Below are 22,799 nucleotides of genomic sequence, written 5' to 3'. Positions count from 1 at the left end.
TGATTTTGGTGTTTTCCTAAGAAGAGGTGAGCTCATATCCTTCTTACTCTGCCATCTTGCCTCCATCCTGAATCCCCACAACATAGATTTTGTTGACCTACATGTGTTTTCTCGACTAATACAGGGAAGGTACCACTGTCCTTACACAGAGAGTGAATCGAAGGCTCTGCATAGTTGGTTAGTGGGTCTCAGTCTAGTTGGAGAGCTTTAACGAATGTCAGTGCTCAGGCTGCATTCTAGACCAAGGGAACAGAAACCCAGAGTGGAGCTCACAATCTGGTATTTTTCCGAAGCTACCCTGGTGATAAAAATGAGTAGAAGCAGGTGTTCTGACCTGCCAACAGGAGTCCTCTTGAACTTGTGACTTACCTCTTTTCTTCTCTTCTAAAAGTCAGTGTCATTGTGTCCATTTCTTTTTCAGGGACAAATTTTTATGGCTAGAAATTTTAAGTGTTTTTCCCTTTGTCAGTTTTTATAATTCCTCTAACTGGTCAAACATCAATCAAACATCAGTAATTCCCTGATCTCTTAAACTTCACTTGGATGCCAAACAAGGTTTCTTTTCATACGAACCAGTGAGGTGAGTGTGTGTATGTAAGTAAGAAGTTTGGGTTTCATATTTATGGGGATAAATAAATATTACAAAGGCAAAAACTTGTTTAAAGTCCTTAGTGACAGAGGAATTAGTACATAAGTAAAATTTCCATTTGAATTCTCCTTTGATTCACCCTCTGTGTAAGGACAGTGGTACCTTCCCTGTGTTAGTCGAGAAAACACATGTAGGTCAACAAAATTGACGTTGTGAGGATTCAGGATGGAGGCAAGATGGCAGAGTAAGAAGGATGTGAAACAAAAAGAGTGAAACAGAAAGTACACAGAAGAGAGGAAAGAATAGAGGAATATATGTGTTGTTTAAGCAAGGATGTCTTTCAGTCACTAGTAAAATTAGGGCCATAAACCAGATCTCTAGTGTCTTTTTATGACTTAGAAAGTGAAAGTCACTCAGTCAAGTCTGACTCTTTGCAATCCTATGGACTATAGCCCTCCAGGCTTCTCTGTCCATGGAATTCTCCAGGCAAGAATACTAGAGTGGATTGCCATTCCTTTCACCGGGGAATCTTCTTGACCCAGGGATCAAACCTGGGTCTCCTGCATTGCAGGGGGATGCTTTACCATCTGAACCACAAAGGCAGCCCTTTTATGACTTAGGTTATATGGAATTTTCAAATAAAAATCTCTGATTTTAAGAATAATTTTATGTTCTACCACATTTTTAAATACCTAGGACTGTAAAGTTAATATGTCTTTAAAGGGTGTTATAACTCCCCAGAAGTTTAGAATCATTATAGTAACTCAGAATTCTGGACCACTTATGGATTCTCTTGGGATCTGGCTCTGGTGTATTATAAAAATAATTACTAATATTGAGCACTCATTAAGTACTAGGCCCTGTTCTTGTTCATGTTAACTCATTTCCTTCACAACCATATAAAGTAGGTAAACTTCTTACGTGGCAAGTGAAACAGCCAGAATTCAACTAATTTTAAGGAAATTTCCCTCGTTCCTTGGCCTTTCATAGTTGCCATGCTTGAGCTGGGTTTTTTAAAAGAGAGCACAGCACAAGTAGAGGATGGGGGACTTCATGCCAGGCTGCCCCAGCACCTCCATCAAACTCACCCAAGCATTTATAAAAATGCATATCCCTGTGTCTTTTTCTCAGAGAGTCTGATTAATTGGGTGGACGGTAGAGCCCCAAATCTTTAAAAACACAAAACAAGGATCTCCCTGCATTTTCAGTCCACACTTGATTGACATTAAGCAGTATCTAAAACAGTCCTCCCTGCCACCAGCTATTCCATGGCTACACTCATATAGTCACGTACATGATTTGAAGTCAATAACCGTGCCAACATTTCTTACCTCTTTTTAAGAGCTCAATGACTGTGCTGTGTGGTTTAACTTCACAAATATTGGCACAGTTTCATCACTGGCAAAATCTTCAGGTCTAGACATCACTTTGAATATTTCATTAGGTCATTTATTCTTTTAAAAGGAGATATTGTCATCACTAGTCAGGTTTAAGGGTAGACATGTATAGACTCCTGCAAAAAAGAAAACCCCACCAAAATCATTTATCTGAATTGAGTATTGTGATATATTCTATGTACCACCCAACAGTAAAGTTAGGAAACCAGAACCCCTGAGTACACACAGATAGAAGAGCCCAGAATGTCCACTTGATGAGACTTCTGTCACTACTATGAGGAGGCTCTGAGCCCCTCATGTTGTCAATAATTCACGGGTGCTGGGAGACAGCAACCCTGCCTCCATAAGCAGGCTGGACTTCAGTCAGAATCACTGTCAGCGTCAGTTCCTGAGCACAGACCGCTTGAGAGTTGAACAGCTGGCCCCCAGCATATGCTAAGAGTCAAGGCAAAGATAAATCATTTCAGGGTGGAACTATACAAAACACAGAAACCCTTCATGTGACCTGCAGGGTTGTGAGAACTATCCCTTTTACAGAAGAAATGTTTAAAGCTTAGTCTGTAGGTAGTGATAAAGTTGGAGAAATTCAGTTAAAAAAATGATTTCTGGAAGAAAGGGGAGTGTGTTGACATAGTCCTGCGTATTGACCAAGTGACTTGGCAAAGGCCAGATGCAGAGAACAATCATGTCCTGACTCTGTAATGTGTGGTTTAATTCCAGCCACACTGCCTCCCAAACATATCTTTCCTGTTAGTGATTCACGGTTACAGGGACCAAGGAGGCAGAATCAAAAGTCTAAAACTCTACAATTAACTTTAAATGTATTAGAATTCAAGGTGAGAATTAGAAATAAAAATTCCTATTATGTAGGTATAGTTATAAACCCATATATAAGTTATCATTAACAATTAGTTTGTAGCAGTCACAGTGGATATCTGACTCCTTTGGTTTGTATTTAACAGTCTAAGTTCTGAATATGCCTGTTCTGTGGCAACAGTTCTTGTTTGGATATCACCCCCGGGAATGGCATTTGCATGGCTTTTGCCTTGTTCAGCCACAAACGGGTCTTGGGCTTGGCATTCAGGGCCAGGCTTGGCTGGACCTCATCTACAGTCTGTGGTATGCCACTCTGTGCGCTAAGCAGTGATGAGAGAAGGTGGTTTGGGGAGATTCCATCACACTTCATTTGGAAAACAGAGTTGTCTCTGTTGAAATTAAAGCTAATAGTTTGGATTTACATATGTTTCTACAATTTTCTTATACAGCTTTTGAATTGCAAAACAAAGATCTGATGTATAATTCCAGTAAGTAAAACCTACCTGGCTCAGAGGCCCAAACATGTTTCATTTATGTGATATAAGCTAATCACTTGGGTTGCTAACGTTCAGAGGCATTTATAAACAGGAACCTATTATTATTAGGACTCTGCTGCGCTATTCACATTAATGAGCTATTGAAAAAATGACTTGAGTGAGAAGAAATCCCTGCAGACCCAGGAAGGCCCAGTAAAATCTTTGATTTTGTGCCTCATTCACTTCTGGCACAGCAGCAGAGATGCTGTCGAATGGAGATGGGGCACCGAGGAAGCCTAGAGTGCCACATACTATGTGCCAAGGGAGGTAAGCAGGCCAAGGATGCCAGGTCCCCATCCCTGCAGCATGGCAGAGGGGGCAAGAGAGGAAGGCGAAGGCCCCGCATCACTAGCCACCACCAGCAGACATGTCAGCACAGAATACCATCTCGAGTGTTCCTCGGCAGTAGCTGAGCTGTAAGGGGCTGTCTCCCGCCTTGGACTCTGTTCATTTACATTCCTTGTTCAGCTGTCTGTCCTTGAAAATTAAAAGCCAAGTGACTTTTTTTTTTTTTTTGAGGCTGCTGCTGTGGCAGTTCCTAATAATTCTTAATAATGAACTGCAAGAGACGAAGATTTGTCTCACTCGGCTTTCACTCGCCGGCCTCCGTGATGATCCTGATTCAGGCTGCAGTGTGTGATCTCAAGTGTACCATGTAGCACTGGTCCAGCAGGACAGGATAGCCAGCTGCCTACACCTCCTTCTTAGTTCTCACCGGTACAGGAAAGAGTACTCTGCGGAAACCTGTCTCAAGTTTTCTGAGTGGAAGGAACGGGACAGCCTGAAAGGGACTGAGAAGAGGAAAATGTGAGCCTTCCTAGGAGAGAAAGCAAGGTGTAGGCTGAGAATGGCTCTGAAATCAAACATTTAGTTTCAGAATCCTTGCTCTATTGACAGACACCCTGTCCAATAGGCAGACTATCACAACATCACTGTTTCCCAGATTGTAAAAATGGAATAATAATGTCTACTCTACAAGGCTTAGATTGAGGGTTCAGTGAAAATATCCATGTAACTATGGCTGATTCACATTGTTATATGGCAGACACCAGCACAACATTGTAAAGCAATTATCCACCCGTTAAAAACTGAAAACATATCTAAGTAATATGGGTAGCACGGAGTAAGAAGTTTGCCTCTTTATAAAACGTAGGTCAGAATCTATCTGTGGGTCCATCCCACAGACCCTCAAGGTTAACCAGTTCCCTTTCAGAAAGAAAGTGACACTGCAGATTCAGTAGCCTCTGAGAAGCCTAAATAACCTCTCTCCGATGGTAAAGCACAAGAATCTACAGGCTTATGTAAGCAAACACGCTTTATGTATCATCCCCATTGGAGCTTGGGCTTCCCAGGTGGCACTTGTGATAAAGGACCCACCTGCCATTGCAGGAGATGTAAGAGACATGGGTTTGATCCCTGAGTTGGGAAGATCTTCTGGAGGACACCTGGCAGCCCACTCCAGTATTCTTGTCTGGAGAATCCCATGGTCAGAGGAGCCTGGAGGGCTCCAGTCCATAGGGTCGCAAAGAATCAGACATAACTGAGCGACTTAGCACACACACTGTTGGAGTAGCAACAGAGTGGAGAAAGCCATCCAGATATCACACACCTACACATATTCTTAGACCATGATACCCTGTAGTAATAGCATACCTGCCACTGCTGGTTTTGCGAATGTGAGTGCAATTTGACAGTTATTAATATTTATTCTAAATTGACTGTGCAACATATTTTGCAGAGGTAGCTGAAAGGACTTTGATATCAGTAACTCAGTGATCATATGAAAAGGAAGTTGAATATCTTACAGGTCCTGTTACATTATTAATAAAGGGAGCTATTTCAGATCCATCCTCACCTCACCTTTTAATAAACAGATCTGGGCAGCTCCATTCATGTTGTCTTCCCAAAACAACAAAAATAGCTACCCTTGCTTTGTACCAGAAACATAAGCATTTTACATTTAATAGCTCAATTTTAACAAAAGCACTCTAAAGTGAGCATTACTATCCTCATTTCACAGATTAGGAAATTGAATCTCTAAAAATTAACTGCCTGGGGTCACATACTCACTTGCAAAGGAAGAATTTGAAACCCTCTGGCTTAAATGAGCACTAAACCCTTGTGCTCTGTTCACCAAGTCTAAGTCAGTTTTGTCCTACTCCTTGTAGAGAAAGAAAATGTGTGAATTCCCTAGCCTCAGAGAAAAGATGCATTCGTGATTATTGGTAAACAAAGAGTTTTGAGGCTGCCTATTAGGACGCCAGGCACAGGGAAAGGTGAGATAATACAATGAACAAGCATTTTCTGAAGGCAGAAGGCCTGAGCTCAGGCCTTAATGTGGCTTCTTCCTTGCTGCGTGATTTTGCACCCATTTACTTATCCTCTCTGAGCCCACCATCCTTACCTCTCGAGTTTACTACCCTCGTAGAATTGTTACCATCAACAAAGAACTGTGGTATCTGTGGGGAAAAGGACTTGACCAAAGTCGCCTATAACTCGCCCACCACCAAGCCCTCGAATCCTGTTACCTAGGGATCCTCTCGTTCTGACGATACAGACTGGGACTTGAGCGAACAAAGCTCTGTCCTGGTCTCAGGGTTTCCACCGAAGGCTTGATTCCAGAGTACACGGCTGCAGCTTCCAGCACTCCACAGACAGACCTCTGTAAGTGGCTAATCGCGCATTGTCTTTTTTTTCTTCCTCCTCAGACACATTTGCAAGCAAAGTGGCCGCCACCCAGGACCAGTATGCGGACGCATCCATAGGTAACGTCACAGGCAGCAACGCGGTGAACGTCTTCCTGGGCATCGGTGTGGCCTGGTCCATCGCCGCCATCTACCACGCGGCCAACGGGGAACAGTTCAAAGTGTCCCCTGGCACGCTAGCTTTTTCTGTCACTCTCTTCACCATTTTTGCTTTCATCAATGTGGGGGTGCTGCTGTATCGGCGGAGGCCAGAAATTGGAGGTGAGCTGGGTGGGCCCCGGACTGCCAAGCTCCTCACATCCTGCCTCTTTGTGCTCCTGTGGCTCTTGTACATTTTCTTCTCCTCCCTGGAGGCCTACTGCCACATAAAAGGCTTCTAAAGGAACAATCAGATGTAGTAAATTTATATATATATATACATATATATATATACATAAAAATTATGTATAATGAACAGAGGAAACTGGCATTTGTCATGTCCACCCACCTGCTGATGGAATCCAGCTTCAAGAGCAGACTCTGTGCTAGGGCCGGAGAGAGAAGGCATCACCTCCCGTTCCCAGGGGCGTCGTCTTGTTGAACCAGGCATGGAGGCAGGGCCATCTTTGCAGCTCAGCCCAGAAGGGCTGTGTTCTCCCCGGGTTCATAAATCCTTAAGTCTTTGATTTGTTTTCTGTTTTTGCTTGTTTGGGGTCGGGGTTGGGAGGTGGTTGATGTTAGGGTTTGGTTTTGGTTTTGCAGGGGGAAGATCAGGGTTTGTGGTCCTCTTGTGGGAGGTGATGTCCAATCTCAATGGTAAAAATGGAAATCAGGAAGATGACTCTCCCTTTGCCCAAAAACTTTAAAAATTATTTTGGAGTAAGAAAGGAAACGGGCATGGAAGAAGAAAGAAGCATGTCTTCACCATATTACTAAATTTCATGCTTATCTCTGGAGTGGGAGCAGAGGTGAAGCTCCCTCCAAGAAGAAACAGGGGAGCTGGAATGGAGCCAAGAAGAGTCATGGTTCTAGATACAGTCTGATATTTAAAGATACTAGGCCTGGCACCCTTGTTCAACAGGTACAAAAACAACATGCCTAGATTCCCAGGAACGCACAAAGTCCTTTCTTATCTCTTCAGCGCTGGACTGTGATTAGCAAGGCCCTGATTCTGATGTTCTACACCCGCTGATTCCCCAGCCCTCCCATCCCAAACCCCTTCTCCTGCCCTTTACCCCTCGTACAAACAGGAAGAATAACTCCATTCAAAAAGCACACCATCCTTTCCCATTCGCATCAGTCTGTGCCCCATGTTGCTACTGCCTGGGATTGTCCATCAGTTCTGTTTTCCAAGGCACCTGTGGCCTGCACACTCCTGTTCCAGTCATGATGGAACATTTGCTCCTCTTTCATCTGCCTGTTTGGGAATGTTGTTGTGATACCTGTTACACAGTGCATGGATGAAAAATACAACAAAACAAAGCGTATCTGTATATAGTAGAGTATAGCATATACTGTTCTCCCATTTGGCGACATTGATTGGACATTGAAGACGTGAGTGAGTTTTCTTTTCACCTGAGTTGTAACTTTTGTGTTGTTATTGAGTTTGATTAGGGATAAAAGGAGAAAATGGCTTATTGTTCATGGATCTGCACGTTCATTTCTAAGAAACAATAACTGTTACGTGGGAGTTAAAGCTATTGAGAGGACAGCGGGCACACGACAAAGTATCTTCAAGGAAAATTAGCCGCGTGGTGCATATCAAAGCCTTGAAAACTCACCTGTTGGTTCAGGAAGGCCAAGGAGAAGGGCTGTGTAGAGAAGGGGATACGTTAGATGTGCCTGGGCTCTGAAAGCCTCCGTTCCTGGAACACCCCTGCCCCAAAAGTATTTATTTCACATCTGCTCTGTCTGGCACAGACGGTAGATAGTGCTGGTTTGTTCATTTTATTTTTTTATGTAAAAGGCTATTCAGAGCCCCATTTTTTTCACTGTCCAGACCCCTCTGATAGTATCTGCAGTTCCTGAGGAGAAAAGAAGCCACAGTGAGCAACAGGCCTTTCAAAGTGTGTCTTCTCTACGGAGGGCTGAGGAGGAAGTGATTAAATGAGATGATTAGTGCCTCTCCTAGGACTGCTCTGGGAGGTTTTTAATCCTGGAAACGGAATGGCTCTATTTCACAATATCAAAGAGCATGATAAACCCAACATTCCAAAGCTGTGAGTCCACAAATGAGGAAAAATGGAATGACTTAGGTCCCCTCTCAGACATTTCTCTATCCATAAAGAATCCCAGGCCGGAGACACCCCTAAGCCCTCTGTGTTGTTTCAGAGATACATAACTGATAATAATCTTCATTTCTTATTTTCTCTTCTTCCACTTAGTAATCACAATCACTCATCATGTAATAAAAACACTGGCTGACTGAATGAATAAGGAAATGCTGAGTGCCCACCCAATCTGCCCAGTGCTATGCTAGGACTTGGGGACTAACCATGGACCAGACAGCCCAGATCCCGATCCTGAGGGGGTTCACAGTTAACCCCTGAGTAACAGTTAACACAGCCATGTGGAAACAATTTGATCTTACAAGAAAAACACAATTGCTGAAATTCTCTTGCCTAGATGTCTAAGATTTTCTTGAACTGAGAGAGTATAAGGCATATGGAAGGGGCAGCAGTCTGTGTATCCTGAGCCAGTCTTGCAGATCTGTACACCTTTCCATTTTAAACCAAGTAAGGAAATCCTGCTGATGACCCAGCTGTCTGAGAAATCCCAATTAATCCCAATTTTTGTCTTCAGCTGATCTTTGTTGGACAGCAGTACTTTTCCATGCCCCCTGCAGCTCTAATTTCTCACATCTCCTGGAGCCTCAGCCCTGACCTGTCATGGCCCAGCGCACTGGTGGCATAATCCTAACCCATTTTTTTCTGGAGATTTATTTAATGAAAAGCTAGCCTAGAAACACCAAGTAAATAGTCAAGAGAGATGAGTTGTTTAAACATTAGAAAGACTTTGCACTTCTTTCTAGCTATATTTGGAATGTTAATAATCCCATAGCAAATTTTCACAGAGGATGTTAAGAAATCTTTACCATTGGTCAATTTCAATTTCAAAGCTTTTTGGTTTGTTTGCTTTTTAAATTTTCATGTTATAGGGAAAATACGATTCTAGTTGTTCAGGGTTGTTTTAGTAATTATAGTCATGTAAAATTATTTCCTTTTGTTTGATTATTGTGTGTGTATTGTGCACAGCTTAGCGGGGGAGGTGCACTAATTGTGCTGTTCCTTATAAATGGTACACATTATTGACACAGACAAATAAAGTTTCTAATGATTTCTGATTTAATCACTAGTGATCCAGCATATTCTGTACGGAATGTTTTCTCTCTTCTCATTGTCATCTACTTCATCTTTTGTTTTCATGTTTTGAAGAAATAAAGACCCAAAAGGTATTATTGTGCCATTGGTATCCTCATCCACAAGAAAGAACATAGATGCCCAGGAACCACCTTACAAATGTCAACCCTTGGTCATGCGTTGTCTGCTTTTAATGTCCCAAGGGAGCACAGTGTCTGACTGCTGAGATAAATGATACCTTATTCATCTAATTGTCTTTAAATTTTTCTTTAGAATTCCTCATTATATTCATATATGGTCATGCATGAAACACTTTCGTATGTGAAGGTAATTTTCTTGGATCAACAATTAGTATGTATCCTGGGACCCAATCTTTGGTTTAACACAAAATAAGCAGCCAACATTTACTACTGTAACAGTAAAAGGGATAATTCAATGACCAGACTAGCCTTGACTATTGAGCAACTATTCAGCACAATGCTGTGGCCCAATGATTCTAATCTCTTATAAGCTAATTCTGTTCTTTCAAAGGTTCCAGTTCAAGCCTTCTACCAGTGGAGATTTCATAGAACTTTGCTTTTACTATTCATGGCATAAGCGCACTAAGTTTTTCCTTCTTATAATCTTTTCTTGAAAAGCGTACTGTCTGTCTGCAATTCTGAAGCTATTCTGATAGGTGACTGTCATCCTATTACATTTCCTAATATATACCTTCCCTCCAGTGGTCTCACTATTAATAAAAAGATCACCGTACACGTAGTTTTATCCACAGGGGGCGTGATTCACTGTTGATCCCACAGCCCTGCTCCTAACCTGTCAAAGTGAGATTCACCAGTCTGTGCTGCATACATCAGAGAATGTTGTAGAAGCAATCAGAAAAATAACAAATATCCTCTAATAGATGACGAAGTCCTGCATTCTCTAATGGTGACAAAACTTCACTTTCTCAAGAATGTAAATCAGCTCCTATAAGATTTCCTTCAGTATTTCCTGACCCAAGAAATGAAATCTCTCTTGATTATGGTTTTCTCTGTCTGATAGTGGGCAGTTATAATCAGAGCAAGTCTTGGGTATAGTTTCACAACTTCAGGAATATCTGGTCATTTCATAATCAGCCATGTACAACACTGGATCTTACCGTAAATCTCCAATGGCACTTGGTTTTGGTTGTAGTCATCGTTTCTCTTGGCCAAGAGAAGTAAAATCGAGCATTTCAACTGATAAATAAGGGTATTACATAGACGAGACATACAAAATCATATTTATCTTACAGAAAGAGAAAGGTGCTGTTAGGAGTGGATTCATTAGCTTTCTTTCAGTTCCACTTACAGGTTTTAGTAGTGGATTGCATTTCAATTCTTCTTTTCAACCATCATATTCCTATCACTTCTAATCATGTTCATTGTCTTCCATCAGTGTGTGTCAAGAGTCAGTTGGTCCTGTTGGTATTCCACCTGCAAAGATAGCATAGAAGGGGAAACAATTGTAAAAAGAGATATTTTTTAAGCTTAATTGGGCCACAGTTAATCATCTCCCCAAAGAGAGACTGTCTTACGTATAGAAGGAGCAACCACTAAATGGTGGGACTCCCAAAGGAGAGAGTGCTTCAGCTTTCCAGCCAACAAAAAAACGGGTGAGTATGAAGCTGTCTGTGACTTTTTTCTACCTGTCAAGGTATCTGAAAACATGCATTCAGAGGCTTTTCCAATTTCAGTTTTGTCAAAGGTCCTCTGATTGAATCTCCTATGGAACTTTGAAATCAGTGATCATAGTATAAATTATTTTAATTAGTTGACTTGTAGAGCAGAACATTATAACTTTTAAAAAAGCAACATAACTTTGTAGTTAGAATTGTGACCCATGTCTTTACATGGGAAGAATTGCTTGCCCAAAATTGCCTGGTAATCGATGTAGCGTTTTATAGATGCTTGACCTGCTCACGTTCTTTAGAATCATGCATCCCTAACCTTTTCCAAAGATCCAGAGAGGTGTCCCCTTGGGAATATGCAGCCTTAACCTTTCTTTTCCTAATTCCCAACCTTTGTAGCTCTTCCCTGGCTACTCCCATGATATTCATTTCCCTTAGTAGTGTTCACTATTACCTTTCAGCAATGGGGAAAAGGCTCATGCTAAAAATTCTCGGGGCATGTTTTTCTGAAAGTGAACTTGTCATTGGAAAATCAGATATTAATATAATGATATTTCACCTAGGAAACAGTCTTTGGATCTTAGTGTGGATCTCTATAAATGTTTAGGACAGGATTAGACCCTGAAACTACACACAGCAGCTGTTCATTTTGTTCCTCTCTGGATCACATTCTTTTTTTTTTTTTAATTTAAATTTATTTATTTTAATTGGAGGCTAATTACTTTACAATATTGTATTGGTTCTGCCACACATCAACATGAATCTGCCACGGGTGTACACATGTTCCCCATCCTGAACCCCCCTCCCCCCTCCCTCCCCGTACCATCCCTCCAGGTCATCCCAGTGCACCAGCCCCACATTCTTAATGTTTTAGTGCCCATCCACCTAGCCTTCTATTCTATTGATATATGTAGGTATGGATGGAGGATAAAGACCCACACATACATCTTCAAACATCAAGAAAAATAGCATATGTAGCTTCCATGCCTCCAGGAAATATGGGTGGATCAAGTATTTCTCTGTAGTTATTATTCATGATATGCAAATGGTAGGGAAATTCACATTAGTAACCAAACACACCAAGAGAAATTGACTAATTTCAATGTTACTGAGTCAATTTTGACAGTTAATGCCGAGCCCAGCACTCCTAATTTGTTGATTGCAAAGACAGATCTACCTAGCCAAATCCAAGAGTATAGAAGGAAATTAATTTACTAAAATGATTATATAGCCCTATGTACTGGAAATTGCTTATTTGCCTATAAAGACCTGGCCCAGAGATTTTCAGAGACATTTCCCATACATTCCAAAGTTGAAATATGCATGTGTATGCATGCTCAGTCGTGTCCAAGTCTTTGTGACCCCACGTACTGTAGCCCACGAGGCTCCTCTGTCCATGACATTTTCCATGTTGAAATAAACCACATTTAATTTATGGAATTAGTTATTAGATCTCTTAAAGTCACAAGGTAGAGCAATAAATAAATTCTCCAAGCAGATCTTTCCTGAAAATATGATCCTAGATTTGCAGTGAACCATCCTCCTATATGAAAATCTCATTTCTTCCAAGTAGAAGAAACAGTTTCCCTTAGATAACAAAATACATAATGATGTTTCACCTAAAAATAGACAGTTATATAAGTATTTAAGATAAAGCTTATATGGCCCATGTGTCTACTGAGAAAAATAGTTCTCTGCGTTCTTATACTCAACACTAAAATTTGTAAAATATTTCAAGGAAGATATCTTAAAAGATTTTACATTCTCATGATGCTCATATAATTGAAGAATATGGTTAATTATGCGGGTGAGAATTATCTGTGTGCTTGACAAGAACATATTTTTAAAATAGTAGAATTAACCAAAAGAAAATGTGTTATGATCTCATCCCAGGCTACCCTTGTCTAAGATACTTGAAAGCCCTCATCCTTCACAGGTGACTCAGCAGTAAAGAACTCGCCTGCGAATGCAGGAGGCATAAGAGATGTGAGTTCAACCCTTGTGTCAGGAAAATCTCCTGGAGGAGGATATGGCAACCTACTCCAGTGTTCTTGCCTGGAAAATCCCACGGACAGAGGAGCCTGGAGGGCCACAATCCATGGGGTCACACAGGGTCAGACACAGGGTTGGACACAAAGGGTCGGATGTGACGGAGTTGACTTAGTGTCATGCATGTTTTCTGCTCCTACTAGTATCCTTGTGGAAGATCAACTCCCAGTTTTCAGAAACAATAGTACAATTAACACACTCTCAGTTTTTATATGAAAATCGAAGCTGAGAATGCATAACTTTTGGCTTTGGCAACCCCCCCAAAAAGTATGCTTTTGGCACGCTTTTCTGTATTGCTGAGTTATTTTGTGTAATGCACTGGACTTAAACAGGTGTCTCATAAAATTGCCTTCAATAATTTCCGTCCTCTTTTTTCTAAAGTAATGAGCAAGATTATAGTCATGTCTGACTATTTGCAACCCCATGGAATAGTCCATGGAATTCTCCAGAATACTGGAGTGGGTAAGTCATTCCCTTCTCCAGGGGATCTTCCCAACCCAGGGATCAAACCAGGTCTCCCTCATTGCAGGGAGATTCTTTACCAGCTGAGCCACCAGGAAAACCCAAGAATACTGGAGTGGGTAGCCTATCCCTTCTCCAGCAGATCTTCCCTACCTAGGAATCGAACCGGTGTCTCTTGCATTGCAGGCAGATTCTTTACCAGCGGAGCTACCAGGGAAGCTCTGTCAAGCCCCCCAAAAGTATGCTTTTGGCACAGTTTTCTGTATTGCTGAGTTATTTTGTGTAATGCACTGGACTTATACAAGTGTTAATAAAAATGCCTCCACTAATTTCCTTCCTCTTTTTTCTAAAGTCATGAAGTTTCTAAATTTCACAACGTAGCAACCTGATAATTTCATTTATAGAAAGCGGATTCTGTTTTTATGTTATTTATATTTCAGAATTAAATATTTAAAATAATCAACACACCAGAAGGGATATTGAACTTAAATCTAGCCCATACAAACATTAAAGCTCAAACAGACCTATCAGTATTTAAAAAGCTTCTGAAACACTGACCTTTTATGCACAGTAAATTAAGTGCTGTTTTCAATCTTCTTTTTACCAAAAGTTGTCATTTCAACCTGTGTAAAAACCAACCAAAAAAAATTATTTTTGAAATAGTAGTTTGAAGATTATTTCTATGAGAATCAGATATAGTTTCAGCAGTTAATCTCCTCTATCCCATCTCTTCCCAGAGCATAGAGATACATAAATACAAAATGGATGATATAAATCAAAGAACTCAGATTGTATTTTCAGATGTCTAGATTTGCCCTAAAAGTCCATGTCAGGTTGACATTCTTTTTTATCAGATCTCTTTTATAAACAGGAAAAGGGGGCAGAGATGGGAAAGGAAGCATATTCCTGATTTCCTTTTCCTTTTTTTGCTAAGGGTGTAAATTTAAAGTCATTTGAAAATTGCTTATAACACTATTAATTATATCTTTCCTTCTAAATACATAAGTAGATTTTTAAAAGAAAGAATTTCATTTTTCCTTCCTCATTTGGCAAGCATTTCTGGTAGAAACTTTTTTGATCAATTAGGGCCACTTTCTTCCTTTTCCAATTATACTGTCTTTTGGGAGGTTTTGAATACAGCTCTTGAAAAAAACATCCTCTTGTAGGTCAAATCCTGGGGGATTAACAGGATGTGAGTTTATATTTTTCTGGAAGCACACAGGTCCCCATACATTGGCTGATATTTTCTAGAAATGTGTTTTGGCGTGTTGGTGTAAAAGGAATGGGACTCCCACCTAATTTTGCCCAAATACCTAATCATCTACTGCCATATAGACTCTCCACTAACTATAGCTTAGCTTAAATGTTCTCAGCTAAATCAACCCTCAACTATCATATACACTAATTGTCTTATCCCTAGCATTTGCTGCTAACATCTTCAGTTCAGTCGCTTAGTCGTGTCCACCTCTTTGCGACCCCATGAATCGCAGCACGGCAGGCCTCCCTGTTCATCACCAACTCCCGGAGTTCACTCAAACTCATGTCCATCGAGTCGGTCATGCCATCCTAACATCTTACGAACAGGCAAATTCACCCTTTCAACCAGTTGGTACATGAAATTTCTCCAGGGGGAAGGATAAGGGGTGGGTACAGAGTGGAGCCTATTTAACAAACTGTTTCATTATGTCCTAGAATCTGTTTGGGACACTTAGACAATTAGAAATACTGAGATGACTTTATTTTATTGATATTTCACCAACAACTTTTGTGGTATTGGATCTAAGCAAAGGATAGCACCATGCAAAAATGTAAAGTTATTTTTATTGTTAGAATTTGCAAGAAAATGTCTTTGATCTTTCAGTCTAAAACTTTAAGCACAAGTTTTTGCTGCCATTGGTAATCCAATAGGAAATTTGACACCCTGAATCTTGGTAAATGTATGCCTGAGGCTTAAAATATCCTTGATATTTTCAGATTGTTCTCACAGACTGCATAGATTTACTTTTTTTTCTAATAAATGACTATCTTTCTCATCAAATGGATTGGGAATTTTCCCAATAAGCACCCGAAGAAACTGTGAGCATTAGACTGCATCAGTGGCTCTGTTTCAGTATCCCCTTTTCCCACTTCTGACTCTTAATCCCTGTGTACATCTTTCAGAAACAACTGCAAATAGTGAGAGAAAGTTAAAAAAAAAAAGAGTTGTCCTCCCTTTCAGAATGGACTAAACCTACTTCTTATCTTTAAAAATGTAACTGTTACATTTTTTAACATTAGATACAAAACCGAGAGAGATGCTTTTAAATCTCAGATATGAAGCAAAGATTGCATTTATGCAAAGCTCTCAGGAAATTTGTGTTAATCATTGAGACATGGAGTTTACTAACATTACTCACATCAGTACCCAACCACTACCCTCCCCATCCTGTTCATTCAGTATCTAGAGGCAAACAAAATGTAGAGCCAGGAAATAAAGATGATGGGCTTCCCTGGTGGCTCAGAGGTTAAAGCATCTGCCTTGAATGCAGGAGACCTGGGTTCGATCCCTGGGTCAGGAAGATCCCCTGGAGAAGGCAATGGCACCCCACTCCAGTGCTCTTGCCTGGAGAATCCCATGGAGGGAGGAGCCTGGTAGGCTACAGTCCATAGGGTCGCAAAGAGTCGGACATGACTGAGCGACTTCACTTTCACTTTCTTTATTAATATCATAATCACATCACCACTCAGTTACTACATGGTGTCAGGAAGTAGGCAAAAGAGATGAAATCAATTCTAGTCCTTGAACCAGATCACCACCTTGCTCACTCCTGTGATGGATATGGTCTGTGAACATTAGAACCATGCCAGAAGGATACTTTTCACTTGAGATGAATAATACTTGCAGAGATTCCTTTCTGCTCTGAGCCAGAATATTGTGTTTGACTCAAACCTTTCCAAACAGAATCATCCAGCTCCATCACATACTTGTTGTCTGCTTGGAGAGTGAATCCCTCTTTCAAAACTGGTTGCCATGGAACCAATTTCAGCAACACTTAAGTATTAGACCTAGTGATGAGGAGTCTAAACTTTCATTTTTTTCCTTTCCAGCCTATGCACTTACACTCCAACTCAAAAAATCATGTTGTTGGTAAAATGAAAATAATAATTGCTTTGTCATTGTTTAGAATTAATTCATATATTTTCTGAACTTGAAGCTTCCAGTTACTCAAATGAGATCCGTGGGTTTACCCAAAGACTAGGTTTGTTTTGTAAAGATACCAGAATTGGTTTGGGTCCCTTTAAAGCAACAGACAAGATAATAACATTTGAAAACAATAAAGGTTCAGCACAGACTGCTGGGTTAGAGGAGGGCTGGGCTTTTGACAGGCTTCTCAGTGTTTTGCTCTTAATCTGTCATGGTTCCCCATACTCAGTGGAAGGATATTGACACAGCTCCAGACTCTGCCTTTTATTTCCTAATTCTCCCTGGAGAAACAGACCTTCCAGAGCTTGTAATATAAAAGGAAAAAAGATTGTGGGGGAGGATGACAGGTGCCTCATTGGTTGACCCAGAAGTTTTGTACAAAAACACAGACCATCTGATTGTCTCCATATTAAGACGGTACTTACTAAAGGGCTTTTGTTAGTGACTGCAACCCACCCAGAAAACAAGATTTGAGGAAATATTTCCAATCCTTTATCAAAAGTCAAAAATCACTTTGTTGAAAGTATCTTAAATGTCACTTTATCTTCCTGCCTAGAACTCATACATCAATAAGGACTGAAAAATGCAGAGAGTATTTGGGCAGTTCAGTTCAGTCACTCAGTCGTGTCTGACTCTTTGCGACCCCATGAATTACAGCACACCAGGCCTCCCTCTCCATCACCAACTCCCAGAGTTCACTCAAACTCATGTCCATCGAGTCGGTAATGCCATCCAGCCATCTCATTCTCTGCCGTCCCCTTCTCCTCCTGCCCCCAATCCCTCCCAGCATCAGAGTCTTTTCCAATGAGTACTTGTGAATTAAAATTTTAACTGGATGCTGGAGCTTGATAAGAAACTTGATAAATATCAACTGACAAATTACATGAATAAAAGGAATCAGAAGTTAAATCAAAGATGGCCACAATTTAGCAAGTCAGTCTTCCAAGATCATTGACCTACTTTATATTCAGTTAAAACTTAAAAAATAATTTATATAGCCAAATCAGTGGAACAATTTTTAAATCAAATATCAGAGGCAATTACATTTTTTTCAATCATACAATTCCATAGACTTCAAGCATTTCTTTTGTGCAGAGTATTATACTAGGTAATCTAAGATCGCATCAAGCATTTAAGACAATTCCAAGAAAATTAGCACTAGCCCTGAATTTAGTCAGAAAGAGTCCGGTTATGGCACTCTAATTAAATTAATCTTCAATTTTGGTCTAGAGACATTTTATCAATTTGAAACTGCTAAATGGAACTGTTCTGAAATCTGTCAAGGAACTTTCCTTTAATAGAAATAGAACTGCTAATTTTCTTAACTCCACATTCTGTCTTTTACCAATGAGATAAATGGATTCAGACTCAACATCTTCAGAGTGTACAATGAACCAAAACCTGTGTGAGAATGACATACAGTCTTTTGTTTCAACATTCAAGTTGGGATAAACTTGTTCCAGAAATGATTTGCCTCCCCATTACTGAAGTTTTTTCTATTGGGTGTTGATATTAGTTCATCACTGAATGTTCTTAACTCTGCCCATTGCTCTTTTGACTTTGAGGTGTCTGACTGTATTTGGAGTTACAACCTCAGCTGTCACATTTTAACAGTCAACAAGAGAAGACCTCAGTCCCCATGTCTGAGTACACAATGTTCTCTTTATTTCAACACCAAATAATCACCAAAGAAGTGACCCCAAAGGCTTTCATCTGTTGAAAATTAGAATTTAATTGTTTCAGAGGATTATGAATCTCAAGCTCTTTTGGGACTTAAATTTCCTCATCATGAAATGGAAGGACTTCGCTTTTAACTTGGCTTTCCAGAACCCATCAGGCACTGGCGTGATCCTGGTATCAATCCAAGGGGTATGGGTTGAAGGTGCTTTATGTTGGGAACCAGTTGGTCCTCATCACACTCCTCACAATACTTGATTATCAAATGTGAGCATCAAGCCAATAAAGCTACGTTAAGTCGGATGGGAATTTAAAGATTTACTTTGAAACAATTCTTTACGCAATGCTGAAAAAATTTCCTTCCCTAAGGGGAGTGAAAAGTCTCTGCCTTTGTGGGATGCCCGACAACAGAAAATTTAACCAGATGGGAATGCCTTCCTCCTCACTGACCTTCCTAAGGTTGAATCTGCTAATCTTCTAAATGTAATTTCTGAGTTCACACAGTTTCCCACAATAATTCCACTTTTATTTTTCATTTTTTTGTGTACTTAATGACAATCTGTTAGGAGAAAGAGACTGCCAGTAGTGACTTTATACCAAAGTGTGTGAATGCAAACAAGATGTATACTGACCAGGAGAAAGATTATTAAAAGATACAAGTATTCTAAAGGAAGATGAAAAAAGAATTGCTTTTGCTGCAAACTCAGCTGTCTTTTAAACACTCCCTTGTTATGGAGAAAATGACTCCTCAAAAAGATTTTACAGAAAAGACTTAAATCCCATCCCTAGCAATCATCTGATTCGCCACAGCCCAAATGTCTCATTAGCAATCTGGAATTGCACACGGTTAGAGAAAATATAGCAAAAGGATGTAGACATTGCCATGGGGAAAAGAAAGAAAAAAGAAAAGCAATCACGACAAACTCTGCTTATGTAAACAATGTTTTAGTGGAATATATGTAAGCCTTCTCTTGAAGGAATACCAGTTAGAATGTCATCAGAAATGGCAAAACCATTTCAACATCATAGCAGTAATTTATTCCAGTTTTATTAGCACTGAGGCATAAAGCCAAATTTGTCAGGAGGAGAGGCAAACAAAAACTCCTGGCATTAGAACAGAGAAAGTGATCTTGTGAGCCTAGTTGTTGAGAGAGAAAATTAAAAGATAGTATTTTTGTCCTAACTAAGGGCTTCCCTGTTACCTCAGACAGTAACGAATCTGCCAGCAATGCAGGAGACCTGGGTTTGATCCCTGGGCTGGGAAAATTCCCTGGAGAAGGGAATGGCAACCCACTCCAGTATTCTTGCCTGACAAATCCCATGGACGGAAGAGCCTGGGGTTGCAAAGAGTTGGACACAACTGAGTGACTAACACACACAGTTATGTCTGACTTCTACCTAGGGAAAAAATTACTTTTCCTTCTCTCATTGTATGTCTTTATATAAAGCTGCTATTTAGTTGCAGTAGCCATCATATTTTTATATTTCTTTAAGTCCCCCATGTTGAGTTTGACCCCTATTTCACATTTGATTAGCAAATCCTAAATTGGAAAGGTAAATATTTGTGTCTTTTAAATAACAAATCTGCACCATAAGCATTTTCCAGATATGTCTGCCTTAAGCCATCCTGGTAGCTCGGTCAGTTAGCAGTAGGTGCTTGGTAAGGTGGAGAAACCATAAATAGATGGAACTTGCCTTCTTCGTAGGAAACAACCCCTTCACACAAACTCATGTCTGTCTTTCCTTAACCCCTTGTGCCCGTCTAGCCTCTTGATTGACCGAGGTCCACATGTCAGTCAAAAGAATCGCCATCACTGATTACACTTGTTGACAGCTTGTCGAACAGAATTCTGCATCAATGATACTTCATGGAGTGGCCTTTGGAGTACTTGCTTCCGCTTTACTCTTTTACGTAGGTCCCTGCATTTAATAGGTGTATTACTAGAAAAAAGTCAACAAACCTTTGTTTGTGTTCAGTGAAGGAACTGTGAACAGATTTAGCTGTTATCATGTTAACCCTCCTGAGGTCTCAGGAAGAATATCACCTGGGTGGCAAGAGAGAATTTTAATACTATTACTAAAATAATACTCCCTGAAGAAAGGTTGTAGAGTTTTCTGCATTTGCCTCTTGGGACTAAATTTAATGAGGTATAAAAAGCCTTTATCCCTCAGAGGAAGGTCATAGGTTAGGGCACGAGTTTGAGTCATATTTTACTTATGGGTTTGCTCTATATGCTAATATAGGACTTAAACATCGGAACCTCTCATTTCTCAAGAAGTAAACTAGTACCAGTTGAATTCATCCTTTGCCTACCTAATAAGGATGCCTCAGGAAAAATCCAACTGACCATCCCATTCCAGATGGAACTGGGAGCTCAATTAAGGTACTTTGAAAAACTAAAGTGTGTTTTAGAAGAAACTACTACAGTGGCTCTTAACATTTGGTCCATGACAAGGCAGCATCTGTAGCAACTTTGAAATTTGTTAGGTATATAAATTCCCTGGTCCCACCTGAGAGCCCAACCCAGACCCATAAATCAGAAAACCTGGGAATGGGCCCAGCAATGTGGCTTCTAACAAGCCCTTGGGATGATTCTGATGTATGTTCAAGTTTGAGAACTACAATCTGTGCTCTCAGTGGTCAAGAAGAGTTCATGTCATCCTCTGTTTAACTCTGCTTCCTCACAGGAAAAAGTTTAAAAGCTTAAATGATAGAGTCCATCTAGGCCCAGTACATTCTGATATATTTACAGAAATGTCCAACATTCAGATGTAAAATATTCAGTATAACCTGAAGGAAAATTAATCCTTACACATATTCTTTACTGGTGTAACTGAGCTTCAGGCAAGATCTCCTATCAGAAAGATTAGCTTTTCTGCTGCTACTAAGTCACTTCAGTCATGTCCGACTCTGTGCGACCCCATAGATGGCAGCCCACCAGGCTCCCCCATCCCTGGGATTCTCCAGGCAAGAACACTGGAGTGGGTTGCCATTTCCTTCTCCAATGCATGAAAGTGAAAAGTGAAAGTGAAGTCGCTCAGTCGTGTCCGACTCTTAGCGACCCCATGGACTGCAGCCCACCAGGCTCCTCTGTCCATGGGAGTTTCCAGGCAAGAGTACTGGAGTGGGTTGCCATTAGCTTTTCTAGTTCTTCCTAAAACACAACAGCTAATCTGCTTTGCCTGACTAACCAGTGTCCAGAGAATGACCTTGGACACCTTTCTCTTAATTGATCAGCTCTGGTCCATTTGCCTTAATGCTAAACCATTGTCTAACAGAACTGAGTTATATTTAATGCTATGGTCTATTGGTTTGAAGAGTGGGTATGGACTGAGCTAAAATGATTATGGTTCTAAGTGAATTTGGGTTTTCAAAGATAGTTTCAAAGGTTCACATAGCTCATAAAAACCTGGAAACCACAGACAATGTAGACAACAATCCCAAGACCCCTGGGAGGTTTTTTCCTAGGCTCATTTGAATTGGTGCAGAACAAGAGTGAAAAGCCAGCAAGTTGATTTGGCTTATTAAAATGGCTTAGGAAAGGGAGTTTAAGGTTGTGGGATATGTGTGTATGCTTCTTTAAATTGAACCTGAAAGTATCACATTGACAGCTACTTAAAAAATCCATATGTATATATTTTTGACCACTTCTTCTGATGCAGAAAAGTAAACTCAAAGCAGCCAAAAGGAAACCGGAACCTCAACAATGATGTTCTGAAGAAAATGCTAAACTATGTTCCCAGGTCTTCCTTCAAAGAACCGAACTTGTCAGGTATCTTAGAATGACTTTTTGCTTTTTTTCAGGAATTACTGAAAAAGAATAATTAATTTATCATAATGCTGTACCTGCTTCTCTAGAAATCTGATTGTTGGTCAAAATTTGAACATTTGGGTGTCCTGTTTTCTGTCTCTGACAGCATTTTCTCATCAGTTCTTTCCCCACTGTGACCTGATCACCACACAGTTCCAGCCAAAGCACCATTCCCCTTCCTCTGTCTGCACTGTGCTGTCCATCTCCATCTGCATATTTGGCCTTTCACTCAGAGCTAAAACCTCACTGAAAAGACCCTTCTTAGAATGATCATCAAATGTCAAGGTGCTTGATAAGGGGACCTGCCCCTTTGCAGAGGGAGGGGCTAGATCAAACTGACCGGGGCCCACTCAGAGCCTTGACCTCCCCCCCAGAACTCTGTTGTCCACCAGGCAAAATCACAGTGGTGGCTTGGCTTTATCCACAATCCATGGTTTAAGTTATTGACTCAAGTCTTGAAATCTTAAATCAAACCTGGATTAAAAATTTCCCTCAGAAAGCGCAAGAGAAAAACTTCTATGTTCTAAAGCCCCCCAACTTGTGCAGTACATTAACAGGTCTTGACATTAGAAGGTAACAGAAAATT

At 40.4% G+C, this 22,799-nt stretch overlaps 1 protein-coding gene across 8 annotated transcripts in view; it reads left to right on the top strand.

The window, feature by feature from the left end:
* SLC8A1 (solute carrier family 8 member A1) overlaps window positions 1–9,476 on the top strand; it is a 449,736-nt gene extending 440,260 nt beyond the window's left edge. For all 8 annotated transcript variants that reach the window (XM_070798543.1, XM_070798546.1, XM_070798544.1 and 5 more), the window contains one exon: window positions 6,047–9,476. In XM_070798543.1, coding sequence (XP_070654644.1) covers window positions 6,047–6,423 — 377 coding nt within the window. In that variant the 3' untranslated portion in view covers window positions 6,424–9,476. The remainder of the gene's footprint in view (window positions 1–6,046) is intronic.
* Window positions 9,477–22,799: the final 13,323 nt, after the last annotated feature.

The sequence above is a fragment of the Bos indicus genome, chromosome 11, assembly GCF_029378745.1.
Source record: "Bos indicus isolate NIAB-ARS_2022 breed Sahiwal x Tharparkar chromosome 11, NIAB-ARS_B.indTharparkar_mat_pri_1.0, whole genome shotgun sequence".
NCBI lineage: Eukaryota > Metazoa > Chordata > Mammalia > Artiodactyla > Bovidae > Bos > Bos indicus.
This window is presented reverse-complemented; position numbering and strand designations above follow the sequence as displayed.